The 14,425-nt window shown below is 39.3% G+C and overlaps 1 protein-coding gene across 1 annotated transcript; it reads right to left on the bottom strand.

Annotated features, from left to right (window-relative positions):
- Positions 1–1,234: 1,234 nt before the first annotated feature.
- On the bottom strand, positions 1,235–14,183 carry uhmk1 (U2AF homology motif (UHM) kinase 1). The gene is made up of 9 exons (XM_085265279.1): positions 12,505–14,183; positions 11,735–11,864; positions 10,807–10,993; positions 9,821–10,018; positions 9,620–9,714; positions 9,465–9,541; positions 9,272–9,370; positions 9,051–9,139; positions 1,235–8,352 (listed from the first exon to the last, which is right to left on the bottom strand). The coding sequence occupies exons 1-9, from the start codon at positions 12,803–12,805 to the stop codon at positions 8,206–8,208; spliced, it is 1,323 nt and encodes a 440-aa protein (XP_085121405.1). The 5' UTR covers positions 12,806–14,183; the 3' UTR covers positions 1,235–8,205.
- Between the last annotated feature and the right edge of the window lie 242 nt (positions 14,184–14,425).

The following is a 14,425-nucleotide window of genomic DNA, read 5'->3' as shown; positions in this document are numbered from 1 at the left end:
TCAGGGAGTTTTATAGTGTAAAATGACAACATGGAAAATTATAGAGAAATCCACTAGAAGTGGTGGGAAAAATTCCCTCATAGAAGCAGGTGCATGGAAAGCAGCCATCTGCCACAACCGGGAAAGGAAGGAGAAGAGAAGATAAAAGTGATAGACACAAAAAAGCACTACTGGAGCAATGACACAAAGTTAATGACATACAATAGTGGCATATAAAATGGATGGGGAGTGAAACTGGGGTCATGAGTGAAAAGAAGAAAGATATTTAGTGACGCTGAGTCTGTTTTCACAAGACTCCTGGGAGAATCAGGTCAGGATGTTTAGTCATTTATTTTTAATGCTGGACACAACTAATACACATCAGGGGATTATCAGTGTTTTTTCCCTGGTTCTGAACCCTAACCATCGATGTGTACGCATGTATGCATGTCCATCTAAAATTTAATTTACCTGTGTTTACACTACTGTAAATGCTTTGGTTCAGGTGGTAAGTGCAGAACGCAGGACACATGTCCAACGCTGATGGCTGAGGTGCATCAGTGAAATTAGAATGAGGGAATTACGTAAACCAAAATAAATTACACAAAGGATTGGCTGATGATATGCGTTTTTACCTGAACATTATTCTGGATCCTCCCATTGAGTTGGAGAAATATTTTTGGGGAAAGTAACCTAGGAAAAGGTTTGGGAATCAAAGCATTAGTTTTTAGATTTTCAAAGGTGAATAACCTGGATTTTAAGTTTAACGACACAATTACCTTTAGTCTTAAGAGCTTGAGAAAAAGGCGACTGGACTTCAAGTTGTTGGTTTTTTTGAAGATTTTCACCTCTTATCCACGAGGCATCTTCAGTTCTTAATACAATTACCTCATTACTAATGTACAAGACTTTAGAGGATCTCTAACCAAACCTCATCAATCTGGTAAATGGAATTCCCGAGTTTGAACCATGCTGAGATGGTTTCTCACCATACCTGCTGACTGCAGTTCCAACAGTGACCACTAAGAGGCATTCCACTCCATATTACTGGACAGAATGAACCGCAGAAAAAACACAAATTGACTTTTTATCCCAGTGATGTAATTTATTAAATATCATTTTATACTGGACATAACAACCATATTTAATTTTGGACTGTTAAATGAACATTTGTTCTACATATAGGGGTCTTTTTAAGACTTCTGAGAGAAAAAGAGAGAAAATCCCGAGTCCCGAAACACCAGACAGACTGCAGTTTCAAGTCAAGCATTGTTTTTATTGTGATACACTCAAACACAGTGAGTGCCATGGGTTACTGTGATCTGGAAGGCTCTATAGAATGGATTAACACACACAGGTTCACACGTGTTGCATGCATCTTGCATACAGTGACCTTCTTACATTGTGCTTTCTCTAAGCAGACGATCTGTAACAATCAAAAACAATCATCTGTTTTCAGTGACCGGTGGGATATTCAGTAAGAAGGACTCATCACTGAGGACAGAAATCCTCACATCGCTGTGATTTATGAGCAATCAGTCAGGTTTGAGCTTCAAATGGACCCACTGCTCTCTGGAAGATCATCTAACTTTAACATTCAGTAAACTGCTTCTCAAACATAAAATCAACAAGAAGGCCTCAACCAAGAACAAAAGGCAACACTTGTCTTGTGGATTGTCTTTCGACTCTTTAAATGATTACACTAAAAGACCTTTTTTTTTTAATTTGTTCGGACTCGAAATGACAACAATTACTGTGCAAGTTCTCTCGCTTCTCACATCATTTGGTTTCACTCAGCTGGTACTCCGGTCTGGATTTGGTATTTCTGAGCCCTCAGAGATTGTGCTGCCTGCTTGGCATTTATACCCAAACCTGATTTTACAACAGTAGTTGGTCAGATATTAAAGAAAAAGAAAAGAAAACTCAGGTCAGTACTCTGGGACCTGTTTGTGCAGAAAACACACTTTTAAAGCTGCACTAATCAGTGTCTTTGTTGTCAAATGATAAAGGGTAACGTGAAAGATGTCATAAGGAGTGACTGTCTCCTCAGCTCCACAGAGCTTTTTTTCCCTTAACCCATGTAGAATTATTGTTTGGATTGAAAATGAAACAATTACTGCAGCTTTAAAAGATTTAAAAAGAAAAATGACAATTATTCACACGAAGAACACTTTTCTAAACACTTTGTCAATATGCAGCATGTTAAATTCAAATTCAGCAAAAAAACAAAAAAACCCTGAACCAACAGGACATTTCTACTGTTGTAGTGTTCTTGCTCACGTTTAGCTCGCTCATTTCACTGTCAGTTGATGTTTTGTGTAAATGAAGCAGCTGATGTTCTTTATATTTGATCTAATCTTCAGCTTTTATCTGCTGTGCTGTAAAGAATTTCAAGATATTCCTTTGATAATGTGCTTTCAGTAACAGGACATCATACAACAGTTGTGTTAAAGATTAAACAGCTGGCGGCACTTTTTCATATTCACTCACTCTTCAGCTCTAAACTGACTCCCTGTTTGTCATTTCAAAGGATTTTTCGATTGCCTTTGCAAGCAAGCTGGTATATAGAGCCATATCACCACACACATGCTGATGGAGCAGTATAGTCCCAGCACACATTACACATCACGCCATGCACACAGCTAGAAGGCGTTTAACTTTTTCACTGCTATTTCATCCTCCACACAGGTGTGCATACATATAAGACACTATCTAGATGCACAATAAATGTGCAGTGAAGATAAAGTACACTCTGAAAAAATATATCTTTGATGGCAGAAATATAGAAAATGGACTGACTTAAAGCTGCACCTTGATTCACTAGCAGCTACAAGGAAAACAAACCCAGAATTTAAGTGAAGCAGATGGAATATGCAGAGAACAAATCTCATTTTTACAACTTAAAAAAGTTGGAAAAGTAAACACTTATGAGCCACGTTTGAATCACAGCATTGGATTTGGGAAGAAGGATGGAAGACTACAAGAGCAGGCAGGATGAAATTGGAAAAAAGGGGGAAAAGAAGGATCAAAATCCTCTGCACACACACTCAAATGCAGGTCAAAAGTGGGACAGCTAACTGGAAGAAAGACAAAGAAAATCATCGCCCACCTCTGAACCCTAATATTTTTAATTTCTCTGCTGAACAACATCATAAAATACTCGAAGGAGCTCTAATGCCACAAACACACACACAGAGAACCAGATACTTCAAACACTAATGCAGTCGCACATAAAGTAGTGTGCATTAGTGCTGCAACAAGCAGTCGTATAAATGAAGAAAAGAAATTTATAATCAACAACCTTAACTGAGTGCCTAAGAAGTCTATCAAGACAAAATAATGGATTTAAGTCTTAAGTGAGAAGCTGCCTCAGAGACAAGATAGAGATACAAGCCTCAGAGGGCGTAAACAGGAGGCGTAACACTACCGTGGATATTCTGATTTGCTCACACTTTGCTCTATTCTGAGTGATAAAAGTACATAAATACAGTTCCTATCTGCAGGGTTTCAAAAATGCAGCCAGACAACCATCTGTGGATTACTTTCAGGCCAACGTACGTTTTCAGTTGCTCGAGTTGCTGCGAGTGCCAGCAGCATGAGGCGGCGCGGAGCGTCTTTTCTGCCTTGAGCAAAGAAATGTTTTTTTTAACTAATATATTAAAAAACAACAGTCTAAATAAACTTTACCCAATCTCAAAATGTAAAGCTGGACTGTGGCAGACAATCAAGGTCTTTCTAAACACAAAGCTTATTAAGCTTATGATTGCTCATAGAGTACTGGAGTTTTAAATTTGATGCACTGGTAGCAACGTGTTTTATGCCTACCCAGCAATAACTGGGTTGCCGAAACTGAAGAGTTAAGCAACCACAGTAATGCAGAGAGAGTAGAGGAAAGTGGAAAAAACCTAGGAAACTTCCAAGAAGAGTTTCTGATGATGTGTCTAAAAACAGTCATGGTCAGCATGCGTTAACAGTGTTGATGAAATGACTTCCACTGTCAGACACGGGAGACAAAGCTCCACACTGCAAGTTTACCTAAAGAAAATCATAAACAAACTCAAAAAACATTGTTTCTGCATCATAGAGCTCACATCACCATCAGCAAACACCTTAAAAAAAACTGCAACCTGAATAAATATTCCACTCAAACATTTAAAACTGCCAAAGGATTCCCCCCACGTCTCTCTCTCACAGCTCTGTGGACACATTTTCTTTTTATATTCATGCTTCCAGTGAAATAAAGAGCAGCACTGGACTCAGACATTCAGGTAACAAACGCTTCATAAAATCAACGAGTATTTCTATTCGTTTATAAAAGCCAGGCTGGTCACATTATCATTTTGAAGGTGCAGCCACAGACAGACCTGCTTTGCCCTTTTCACTATAAACTACTAACAGTAAAAACCAGAACTCAACTGATTATATACGACAAAAACATATGAAACTAACCATGTTGCAGCGCTTTAACGACAACAGTGTGGATTCATGTTCTGTTCTTTTTCAGTCGAACATCTTTAACTTCGTCTCTGTGCTTCTCTGGTTTATTGTGTGTTGTGGCTGGCAGTCCAAAAGAAACTGTGGATGGCCCCAGTCGTATTCATGAGTAGTGAAACCACCCTTACAGCCCATTTTAGGTGGAGAATAGCTTACTATTTTCCACATAAACAAGGAATTCATTCACAATATTCAATCTCTCTTTGCTCTGTGCTTACATGCCACAGATCTACAACCTGCTTTATCATAAAGTGGTTGGAAGGACTCAAGTTTTAAAAATCAAGATTTCAGGGCAGCGATGCTCTCAGCTCTCAACTCAACAGAGATGCTCTCAACTTTGGAATTCACATTTCAGGCAAAAACATAAAGTTTGTAGAAAAATACATCTTTAGACCTTTCCAAGGATAACGCTGCTGTTTCTCTTTCAGTTTATATTTTAAGTATAATCCAAATGAAATTGGATTATATTAAAAAAAAAAAAAAAAAAAGAGTATAAATGCATAAACTTATTCTCCTCATCGACGTCACCATCTGGTTTCTATCGTGTTTTTATGTTTCAGCAGCATACCCAGCTGCTGCTTTTCACACACCAGACTTTAAAGAAGACTTATTATGCCAGCTCAATATCATTATGACTGGACTCCAATACAGTGACTGCATGTTTCACTCTTCAGAATAACTCCTTTTACCACATACTGAGCCTTACTCTTCAGTCCACCCTGTCTGAAACAAATCGTTTCCTCTCCCTTGGAGCCAAATTTCTTCTGACTAGCAAACCCTCACAAAACACAAGATATATTATGGAAATCTGCCCTCGGCGGCAGAAAACAAGGAAAAGCATAATGGGTCAACTGTAAGGGTAACTTTGAGCAAAAAAACTGAACAAAAAACCTTTGTTCTGTTTAATATAATCAAAGGTGTTTTGTTGCTAGTTCAACAGTAACCACCCATGTTTCTAAGAGCTCCGGTTCTAGAAGTGAATATCCCATTCATTTTCTCCATTGATGTGGACTGGTTTGAATTTAGCGCTTTTCTACTCTAAGCACTCAAAGCACTTTACATGTTGTTGTTCAGAAAGTTAAAGAGTTTTAAGCCTCGAACCAAGCCAACCAGCTACGAGAGGAATCATAAAAAACAAACAAACAAACAAAAAAAAAAAACACAAAAAGATTTTTGGTTAAAAACAATAAAGGGAAAAAAGCAAAAGGTACAATAATATGCGCATAAGTTACTTTTAACGGAGAAGGAACTAGACATCCCACAATGCACTGCACACCCCAGATTCCAGAGGAAACAACTTTCAGCCTTCTTGAATTTAATCGTGTTCCCCATCATAGTGTTGTAAAATAATAGCTGTCAATATATTTTGTAGTTGATGTTTGCGTATGTAGTAAAGTAGAAGTTCTCAATAGAGTAAAGGACTTTGTTCCTGCCTGGAATCACTGTTTGTGGCTTTTCCATTTCAAGAAGGATTCAAGTCAGAATTTGAGGATTTAGGTCGTGATTGTGGGTGAAGTAGTTCTTTTCCATTTTACTCTACTATGAATAAAATGCTTTTTTTGTTAAAACAAGGTTGCTATCTGCTTTCTACAGGAGCACACAGCACTGCTTCATAATGTTGTCGCCTGTAGCCAGTCTGCTTTGGATGGTTACAAAATTACAGCTCACGATCAAAATCAACATGAAGAATATAACGGGAATTTCACTTCTAGAATCTTGCAGTATTAGCATTAGTGTTTACCGCAGCTAACACCTGCACTGTCAAATGTAGCTTCGAGCTTTTGATTAATAGCTACTTGGGCTATAAGAAGAAAAATTAGCAGTGAGCAACTAATGAAGGAGAAAAATGATTTGTTCCAGGTTATTGTTGGTAACAGTCCACTTTAATTTGTGTGGACACTAAAACTGCTGGAAGGTTATTTCATAAGGCATCAGCAAAGGCTTTAGCTATAAGCACATGCCGCTGTAGCACAATCAGCTGTCATAGCAGCATTTTGGTTAGTTAGCTAGCCTGTGAATGTCATAGGGCACTTGTGTAGAAATTGTCTGATGTTTCAAAATACTTTCAGAGCGGTCTTGGTGTTTACTATAAACCCAGTAATGGAAAAGAATAAAACCAAGAAAACAAAAAACACATTCCACTGCAAAAACACCAAAACCTGCTGCTAAAAGATGCAAAATATTAACTTTGTTGGCTCCAGGAAATCTTTATCTCAAGGCTACATGTTTTGTTTTGATTTCTTTTTTCCCCCTCATCATGCAAAAAGCAGCATTTCAAGAAACTGGCTTTAGTATGAAAAGTACTAACTACCACAGGACGATGATGCTACAACACTGGGCTGGCAGTGTACAATCAATCACCTGGATCATGCACCAACACACTGGAAGCTTGTCATATATTAAACCTTATCTAGTTAGTACAGTAGCCTTCACCTTGCAACAGTACTGCACAGCCTTTAAAAGCCACAATGTGCAAGATTTAAAAACAGTGATGACAGCAACACGGACTGTACCAACTCAAGATTGTCTTAAAAAAAAGTCCTAATTAAAGAGGCTACAAATATCCTCCAGGTAGTGGCTTTACACCACTTGATCAGGGTAATCTCCAATGTCCCACTGCACACATCTGCATCCAATATCTGGTTAATGCTTTGGCTCCGGACTACAAAATTACGAGGTAAACGGAACACATCACTGGCTCAAGTTAGAGGAAGTTAGAAAACATTTTCGCCTCTGCTGGAACCTTTTTTTGTTCACAGGCTTATTTACCTACTAGTTCTTCAGTTTTATCTCTTAATTTTCTTGCTTGTGTGCTGCAGTGAAAAAACAACAACAACAACAACTATGCTTACTGCATGTTTTTCTGAAAGGTTTCACACACAATGAAAATAATCAAAATAGATAATAGAGCACATTGGCTTTAAATGAAAGGCTACGACGCATAAGGCTACAGGAGAGGGTGCAGAGACCCCTCGGCTTGCTCAGATAATGGCAGTGAGTTAGTGAGTGAAAACTACCAGCTAGTGGAAGCATTAGTCAAACAATATCTCCCTGAAAACAGGCAGAAGACACCTGGATATTCCCCTGGTACCATGTCATTTCCTCTAAAATGTTTAACCTAAAAAGATATATAAATAGGCAATATTAACAGATTGCTTTCACCACAGTAAATTTTCACTTTGAAGGGGTGTGATTCTCAGGGTGTTTTTGTCATTAGTTTTGAGTTTGATGCATAAAACTCCCTTTAAATTACTACTTAACATCTGCTACATGTTTTTAACAGCATTCTGTATAAAGCTGATGAAGTAAAGTCAATATCTATATATTTATCAAGTGAGATGTCCTTTAGAAGTTTTTAAATGCAGCTATAATTTTTCATCTTGGAACTCTGATGGGAGGTTTTATGAGTGAATGAAAGTGATACGGAAGCTCGAACAGGCACTACGGTCCCCAGAACGCAGGCCTCTGGCTAACAGATATTAAATGAGACAGATCTAGTATATATTAAAGCACTGGATGGATAAAAAGAGCACACAGACTGAAGGTGGAGGCTACACAGCTCAGTTTGCACTCTGCATGAAACACAGATTTGCTGTAGAAAACTGCATGGAGAACTACACTCACTCATATCTGAAAGAGCTTAAACTGCAGGGCAGCTACTCATTGGTGACCTTTGCAGTTGTGTTTTTAACATGCAAACTATGCTGAGGTGTAAATTGAGGATTTAAAAGTTCACTGGACAGTCTGATAGAGGTAACCTCTTTTATAGGCGCTCAGAGGGTAGAAGGTAGCCACGACAAACTTCCCATCGAAGGTGCGGCCTGTCAGCAGCCTCTGAGCCTCTTTGCAGTCGCTGGAGTTGGCATACTCCACAAACACCTGTGGACAGAAGGGAAATGAAGATTTAGTGGGTGCATTTGTTTGTATTTCACGGCTATGCTGAATACATGCTTTCAACTCATTTAGATAATGAGCTGCAAACAATTTTCCTTTATAAAACATCTGATTTAATGGGACTTCATGTTTAAATAAAGGTAAATAAATTTAAAATAAATGTGTTTTCTGCTGTAATGACTGCATTATTAATTGAAGGATATAAAAAAAACAACAACAGCAATAGAATAATATTAAACACAAAGTGAACCCGTCTTCCTTCATTAAATAGGTTCTTTTAGATGTTAAGGAGGAATTGACTTAACCAGGCTGGCGGAGAATGAAGACAACCGGACACCAAATAAAGGTAAATAAATTTAAAATAAATGTGTTTTCTGCTGTAATGACTGCATTATTAATCAATCTTCTGAACTGCATTTATAGATATACATTTATATACAGTGAGACGAAAAGTCTGCAAATAAACAAAAGATCGGTCATGTTTTAATATAAACCTGCAGCAGCAAAGGAAGTGTGAACTGTAATGTTTTCTTTCAAGGCTTCTCTTAATAAAATACAGCAACTGTAAAATGATGGAAGATTAAAACCCTCTCAGATTTCAATTCATTTGAAAGGTATGAAAAAGCTGTATTTGTTTAGAAGGAAAGTTTAAAAAGCAGCTTTAGAAGGACAAAAAGACTCACCTGTCCTTTCCCTGGATTTTCCTTGGGGATGAGCAGAGAAACCACGGATCCGTACTTCTGGCACTCCTCTTTCATGTCCTCCAGGATATCTGGGAATGACAATCCGACATTTTTACTTAACTGAGGCAAGCGATGGAATAATAAAGCTTCGAGAAATCAGTGAAGGATAGAAGCAACACAAAAATATGGAAAAAAACAAAGTAAAAATCATGCTGTTGTACCTTCATATTCATCCTCATTGTGCAGGTGGCTGTCATCGATTAGGTTGAGCAGACGCAGAACAGGAGAAGGCAGCAGAACCAGGTCGTCAATGTGAGGTGCTGTTACACACACACGCACACGCACACACACCTAAGTATAACACACCAGAGAGTTGTGTTTATCTTAGTGAATGTCTCAAATATTGACACTTACCAAAGGGAATACTGAAGAATGGGCTCAGCAGGGCAGTTTCAGCTGAGCATCTTTGTTTTGGATCAGTGACAAGCATGCTGCAGACACAAAGTAACATGAGTCAACAACCAGAGCCATCATGATAAGACTTCACTGTTTAGTGCATGATTCTTTACCTTTTAATAAGGTCTCTGAGGTGATAGACGGGGATGGCAGGGCATGCCAGGCTGTTGTTGGCAAAGACATGGTCTACAATGGCAGCGCTGTTATCCTGCAGGGCAGAAAACCATACTGTGTAAGCTCATGTCTTTCTATTGCACCAAAGGTCTGTGTTATTAGATTTTTCTTTGCTTAAAACTTGGAGAGCTTTGCCATACCTTCCACTCTTGCGAGCGGACGGTGTCTTTGAGTTTGATTCCTGAGAACATCTCCAGCAGGATGATGCCCAGGCTCCACAGGTCGACGGCGGCCGTGCAGCCCGAGTCTCCCTCCATTTCCACCCCTGCCTGAGCCAGGCTGTTCTGAAGCTCAGCCTCCGGTGCGCGGTACCCGTCTGTCTGGATGTACTTGACATCCTGCAAGATAAGGATGTCGTAATTTCACAAACAGAGCTATCCCTGATCCTCTTTTATTAACATTCACATCTAAATACACACTATTTTATCTTTAGCTAACATAAAAACAAAATGAGCACAAAACATTTGTTCTAGTCATCTCTATTAAGTGCATTTATTTCTTTTCAAATAATGTGCTCTAAATGCATTTGATACAGACTGATTCATAAAAGCTTAAACTCAATCGCTAGTTGGTTCAGCTCCAACCAAGAAGACAAACAGAGAGCCTGTGTTAAGAAGTTCTGTCAATAAGAGGAAAAACTCTCAATGCCTTCATAAGGTGAAGCTTGGAATAACAACAGCTGCTTTATCTCCAAATTGCTCAGGCTCTCTCATGGTCTGCTTTCAGCAGCCCGCTACTGGCTGTCAGCTTTCTTTCGTCTGCCCTAAGTCTGCCACGCAAAGTCTCCCGAGGTATCCATGTCTTCTAACACCTAGACCTCTCTTTAGTCTCATCTGCACCTGCAGACATCCTGCAACAACGGCAGGAAACCACAGACTAGTGGCCATCACAAACTGGTCAAAACCCACCTAATCAGTGCCAAACTCACTATTGAATGAACCTGTATCTTCCACCACATCCACCTTTTTCTGGATTTTTAAAAAAATCTGTTGAACAATATTTAAAGTTAAAGAAAATCTCCTGTAAAAAAAACACATCTTTAACTTCAGTCATTGCATCATGTTTTTTTAATGTTGGGGAATAAATTGTTGAGCTTAAAATATTGAGAATAATAACAAAACCCCACCTGGTTTCCCTGTTTGAAGCTGAGGCCAAAGTCAATGAGCTTGAAGGACTCGTCATCAGCGCTCCAGAGGATGTTGCGTGGTTTGAGGTCTGCGTGGACGTAGCCTTCTTTGTGAAGGAAGGCGAGAGCCTCGAGGATGTCTCTGGCACAGTGCTGGACAAGCCACATGGAGTGGCCTTGCTGGGCTCTAAACACAAATGTTGAACTAGGATGTTACACAGGTAACTCACATCCTCTTAGCAATAACAAAATCTAACATTATTTATTATATAACATGATCACTGGTCCAGATGCTGTTTATATTGTTAAAAATCTTGTATTACAGCTGGAAAAAAAAAGGAAAACTGAACAATCTTCACTCCCAACAACTGATAAATAGTGCTGTCAAACTATCCCACAATACGTCACTTTATGTTGTAGTACAGCCACAATACATGCAGCATATTTGTTTGACCAGCAGATGGCATTATGTGCTGCTTGAATGAGGTTTTGACACAGTACACGAGTATGGCAAAACATGAAGCCTTCTCTCCATGCTTTAGGAAAAGAAAACTATGTTACTATCCAATGTATTTAGAAGGTAATAAAAGATTTAACGCATAACGTTGCAAAAGTCTGTAATGTAAATATAGAAACTACTGCCATGAGAAATGCCACTAACTTTTGACAGTTTAAGTTGAAAAGTAGACATGTACAAAATCATAAAATTTTGTCATTTGCAGAGACTATTGACAGTGTCTGCTATTTTAACCTTTGATTATTTTTCCCCACTTCTTTCACTTTGTTAACTTCACTGGTGCTCTCATCTGTTCCAGTTCAGCTTTCAACCAATCAGCATTCTATCTATTCACAGTTTCATCCATACTGCCTACGAGCTATGGCTTCTTTTAATCACTACTCCACACAATAGTGATATCACCTCACTTACCTTACACCTTGGGTACTACTGTTGCGCCTCACCAGCAGCTCAGACACACTGACATCCAGGAGCTCCAGCAAAAGACAGCGTGTGGTCACACCCATAGAGCTGTGGTTGGTAAACACTCCATACAGTGTGACTGAGAAACAAAAGGGGGAAAAGAATGCATCGTTACACACATGGTGAGAATTATATTACTTAGAACTTCATTGAGGTTTTCAACAAAAACAGTCAATAACAGTGCAATGCCAGCAGAAAGACATACCAGTATAAGACCATCTTGCTGATCTGTACAGACATGATCCCCATGACATAAATGGATTATTACAATCCACTGAAGTTAAGCTCTCACAACAACTTTTAAGAACTACTTAAGGCCAGATGAAGGTGTTGAAGACTAGCATGTTACTAGATATGAGTTCATGAGTTATTATAAAGGAAATAAACAAACTAGGGTGGGGACAAATCAGATGACTGGGTTTTCTAAGCAAATACTGCAAAAATAGGCAGTGATTTTCTAATACATTTGACATTTATTGGTTAAAAAATGCTTCCTATTAAGCTTTTCCGCTGTTGTAGATCCACTCTGATCTCTTATACACATGTACTGTTGAAATGGCAGTTTTTCAGATATGTGAGGTTGTTCTACGTCTGCTTTGTAAACGAATGATTAGGTAGGTTGTGCTTCTATACAGGAAAAGAAAAGTAGTTTGTTATGCAACTGTTTTAATGGTCCACATGAGAGCAAACGTTTTACACAAGTGAAATAAGGCTTTTACCGATGTTTTTATGTCCCTGGATGTCTTCCAGCACGGACCTCTCCTTGTGATACCCGTAATCTCCTCCCTGAGTGTCGGCTTGAAACTCCTTCACAGCTGCAGTGGCTCTGCCCGAACTGACCCGGTACACCGAGGCCGAGACTCCCTGGCCGAGACGCGACTGGACGGTCCAAAGCTCGCCGAAGATCTCAAACAGCACCGGCTTCATGCTCTGGTCTACGCCACCCTGTGGGGGCAGGATGCTGTCCGGGTGCGGGGCCTGTACCTTTGCGCTGGGCTCAGAGGAGCCGCAGTGAGCCATTAAGGGAGGGGGGAAAGTAGGAGAGGAGCCAGCTAGATGACTGGTGGCAGCAGCTGCAGGATCATTGCAAAGACGACTGTACCGGGACGCGTCAACAGCAGCGAGAACACTCTCTGACTAAGCCTACGTCAGTGTTCAAACTAACCCGAAAGCAATATCCGAGCATATCAGACGACAGTTTTCTACCCGAGACGGCCAAAGTAAGTTCAAGCCAGTCAGCTGACAAAAAGTGAGCTAACTTATCTCCAAACTAGCCATTGAGTTTGAGCACAGAGATAAACCGCCGCCACAGCGCATGGGCTGAAGCTTCCCCCATAATGCACCGAACAATACTAAAGCGTAAGAAGTTATAACAATAACTTCAGAAATGTTATCCGCTACTGCAGCAAAGTTCGACTTGAGTTGTAAACTCAGGTTGTTGATATTGATCTTACTTCCGTTTCTACCACCCTCCTTCCTTGTTGGTGGTGCATGTTTTTCCAGCACTCTGCCCCCTACCGGTAGGGAGTGTACGTACACTATTTTAGATTAAACAAATATATGATGGTTAACTAAAATTAAACTATAAGCTAAAACGTAGTTTGAAAAACAAAAACAAAAAACTAATATTTAACCGTTTTTTTGAGTCATCACAGGGTACATTTGCAGTCGTAGCGCCTAAGCTGTGGAATAATTTACCCCTACACATCAGACAGGCTCCTACTGTCAATCTTTTTAAATCTTATCTTAAAACGCATTTTTATTTACTGGCTTTTAATACAGCATGAGAGTTATTTGTTATTTGTTAATTCATATTTGGTGTTTGCTTTTAATACTCTAAGTTGTTTTATTATGTATGTTGTATTCTTGTACAGCACTTTGGTCAACGCTCCTGTTGTAATTAAATGTGCTATATAAATAATTAAACTATTAACTATTAAACTACATCTGCATCTATTTCACTCTATCCCTAACATCCCCCTCTGTCACACCAACACTCTGTATGTCCTGTGTAAATACCTCCACGGGTCTCCTCTGAGGTCTTCTTTTCCTCCTGTCTGGCAGCTCAGTATTTAACATCCTCTGTCCATTGTATCCGCTACCCCTCCTCTGCACATGACTCTCTAACTTTGTCTCCAAATTGCTCAGCCTTAACTGTCTCTCGAATGTACTCACAGGACTGTGTAATCCTGTCCCTCCTGATCACGCCTAAGAAAAGCAGGTGAACTGTGGGGCTGTATGAGCAGGGCAAACCCACATTTGACACACCTGCGTCCCAGGTGGATGTGTCCACACAGAGCCCACAGCAGTTTTGTCTTTTGGGGCACCCATATGCCCCAAAAGAAAGAAAAACCCATATGGGGGAAACCCACATTTTTCTTTTAAATCATTGATACAATATCATGCATATTCGTTAATATCCTACTACATAATAACATACTTGGGGACATCCGAAGGACTTTATTAATTTGTTTATTTATTATTTATAAAAACGACGTAAATTTGAAATGGAACATCGCTTCTTTTGTTCTCTAGATAAATTACATTTGGATTGATATCCGATATATGCAAAGTAAGCCACTAAAGCTAGTAACTATTTGAAAGTCCTTAAATTAAGATAATCCAATAGTTTTTACTTTA

This window comes from Mchenga conophoros, linkage group LG23, assembly GCF_057382185.1.
Source record: "Mchenga conophoros isolate Kocher_MC1m ecotype Shallow Benthic linkage group LG23, M_conophoros_male_GT1.1, whole genome shotgun sequence".
Taxonomy (NCBI): Eukaryota; Metazoa; Chordata; class Actinopteri; order Cichliformes; family Cichlidae; genus Mchenga; species Mchenga conophoros.
This window is presented reverse-complemented; position numbering and strand designations above follow the sequence as displayed.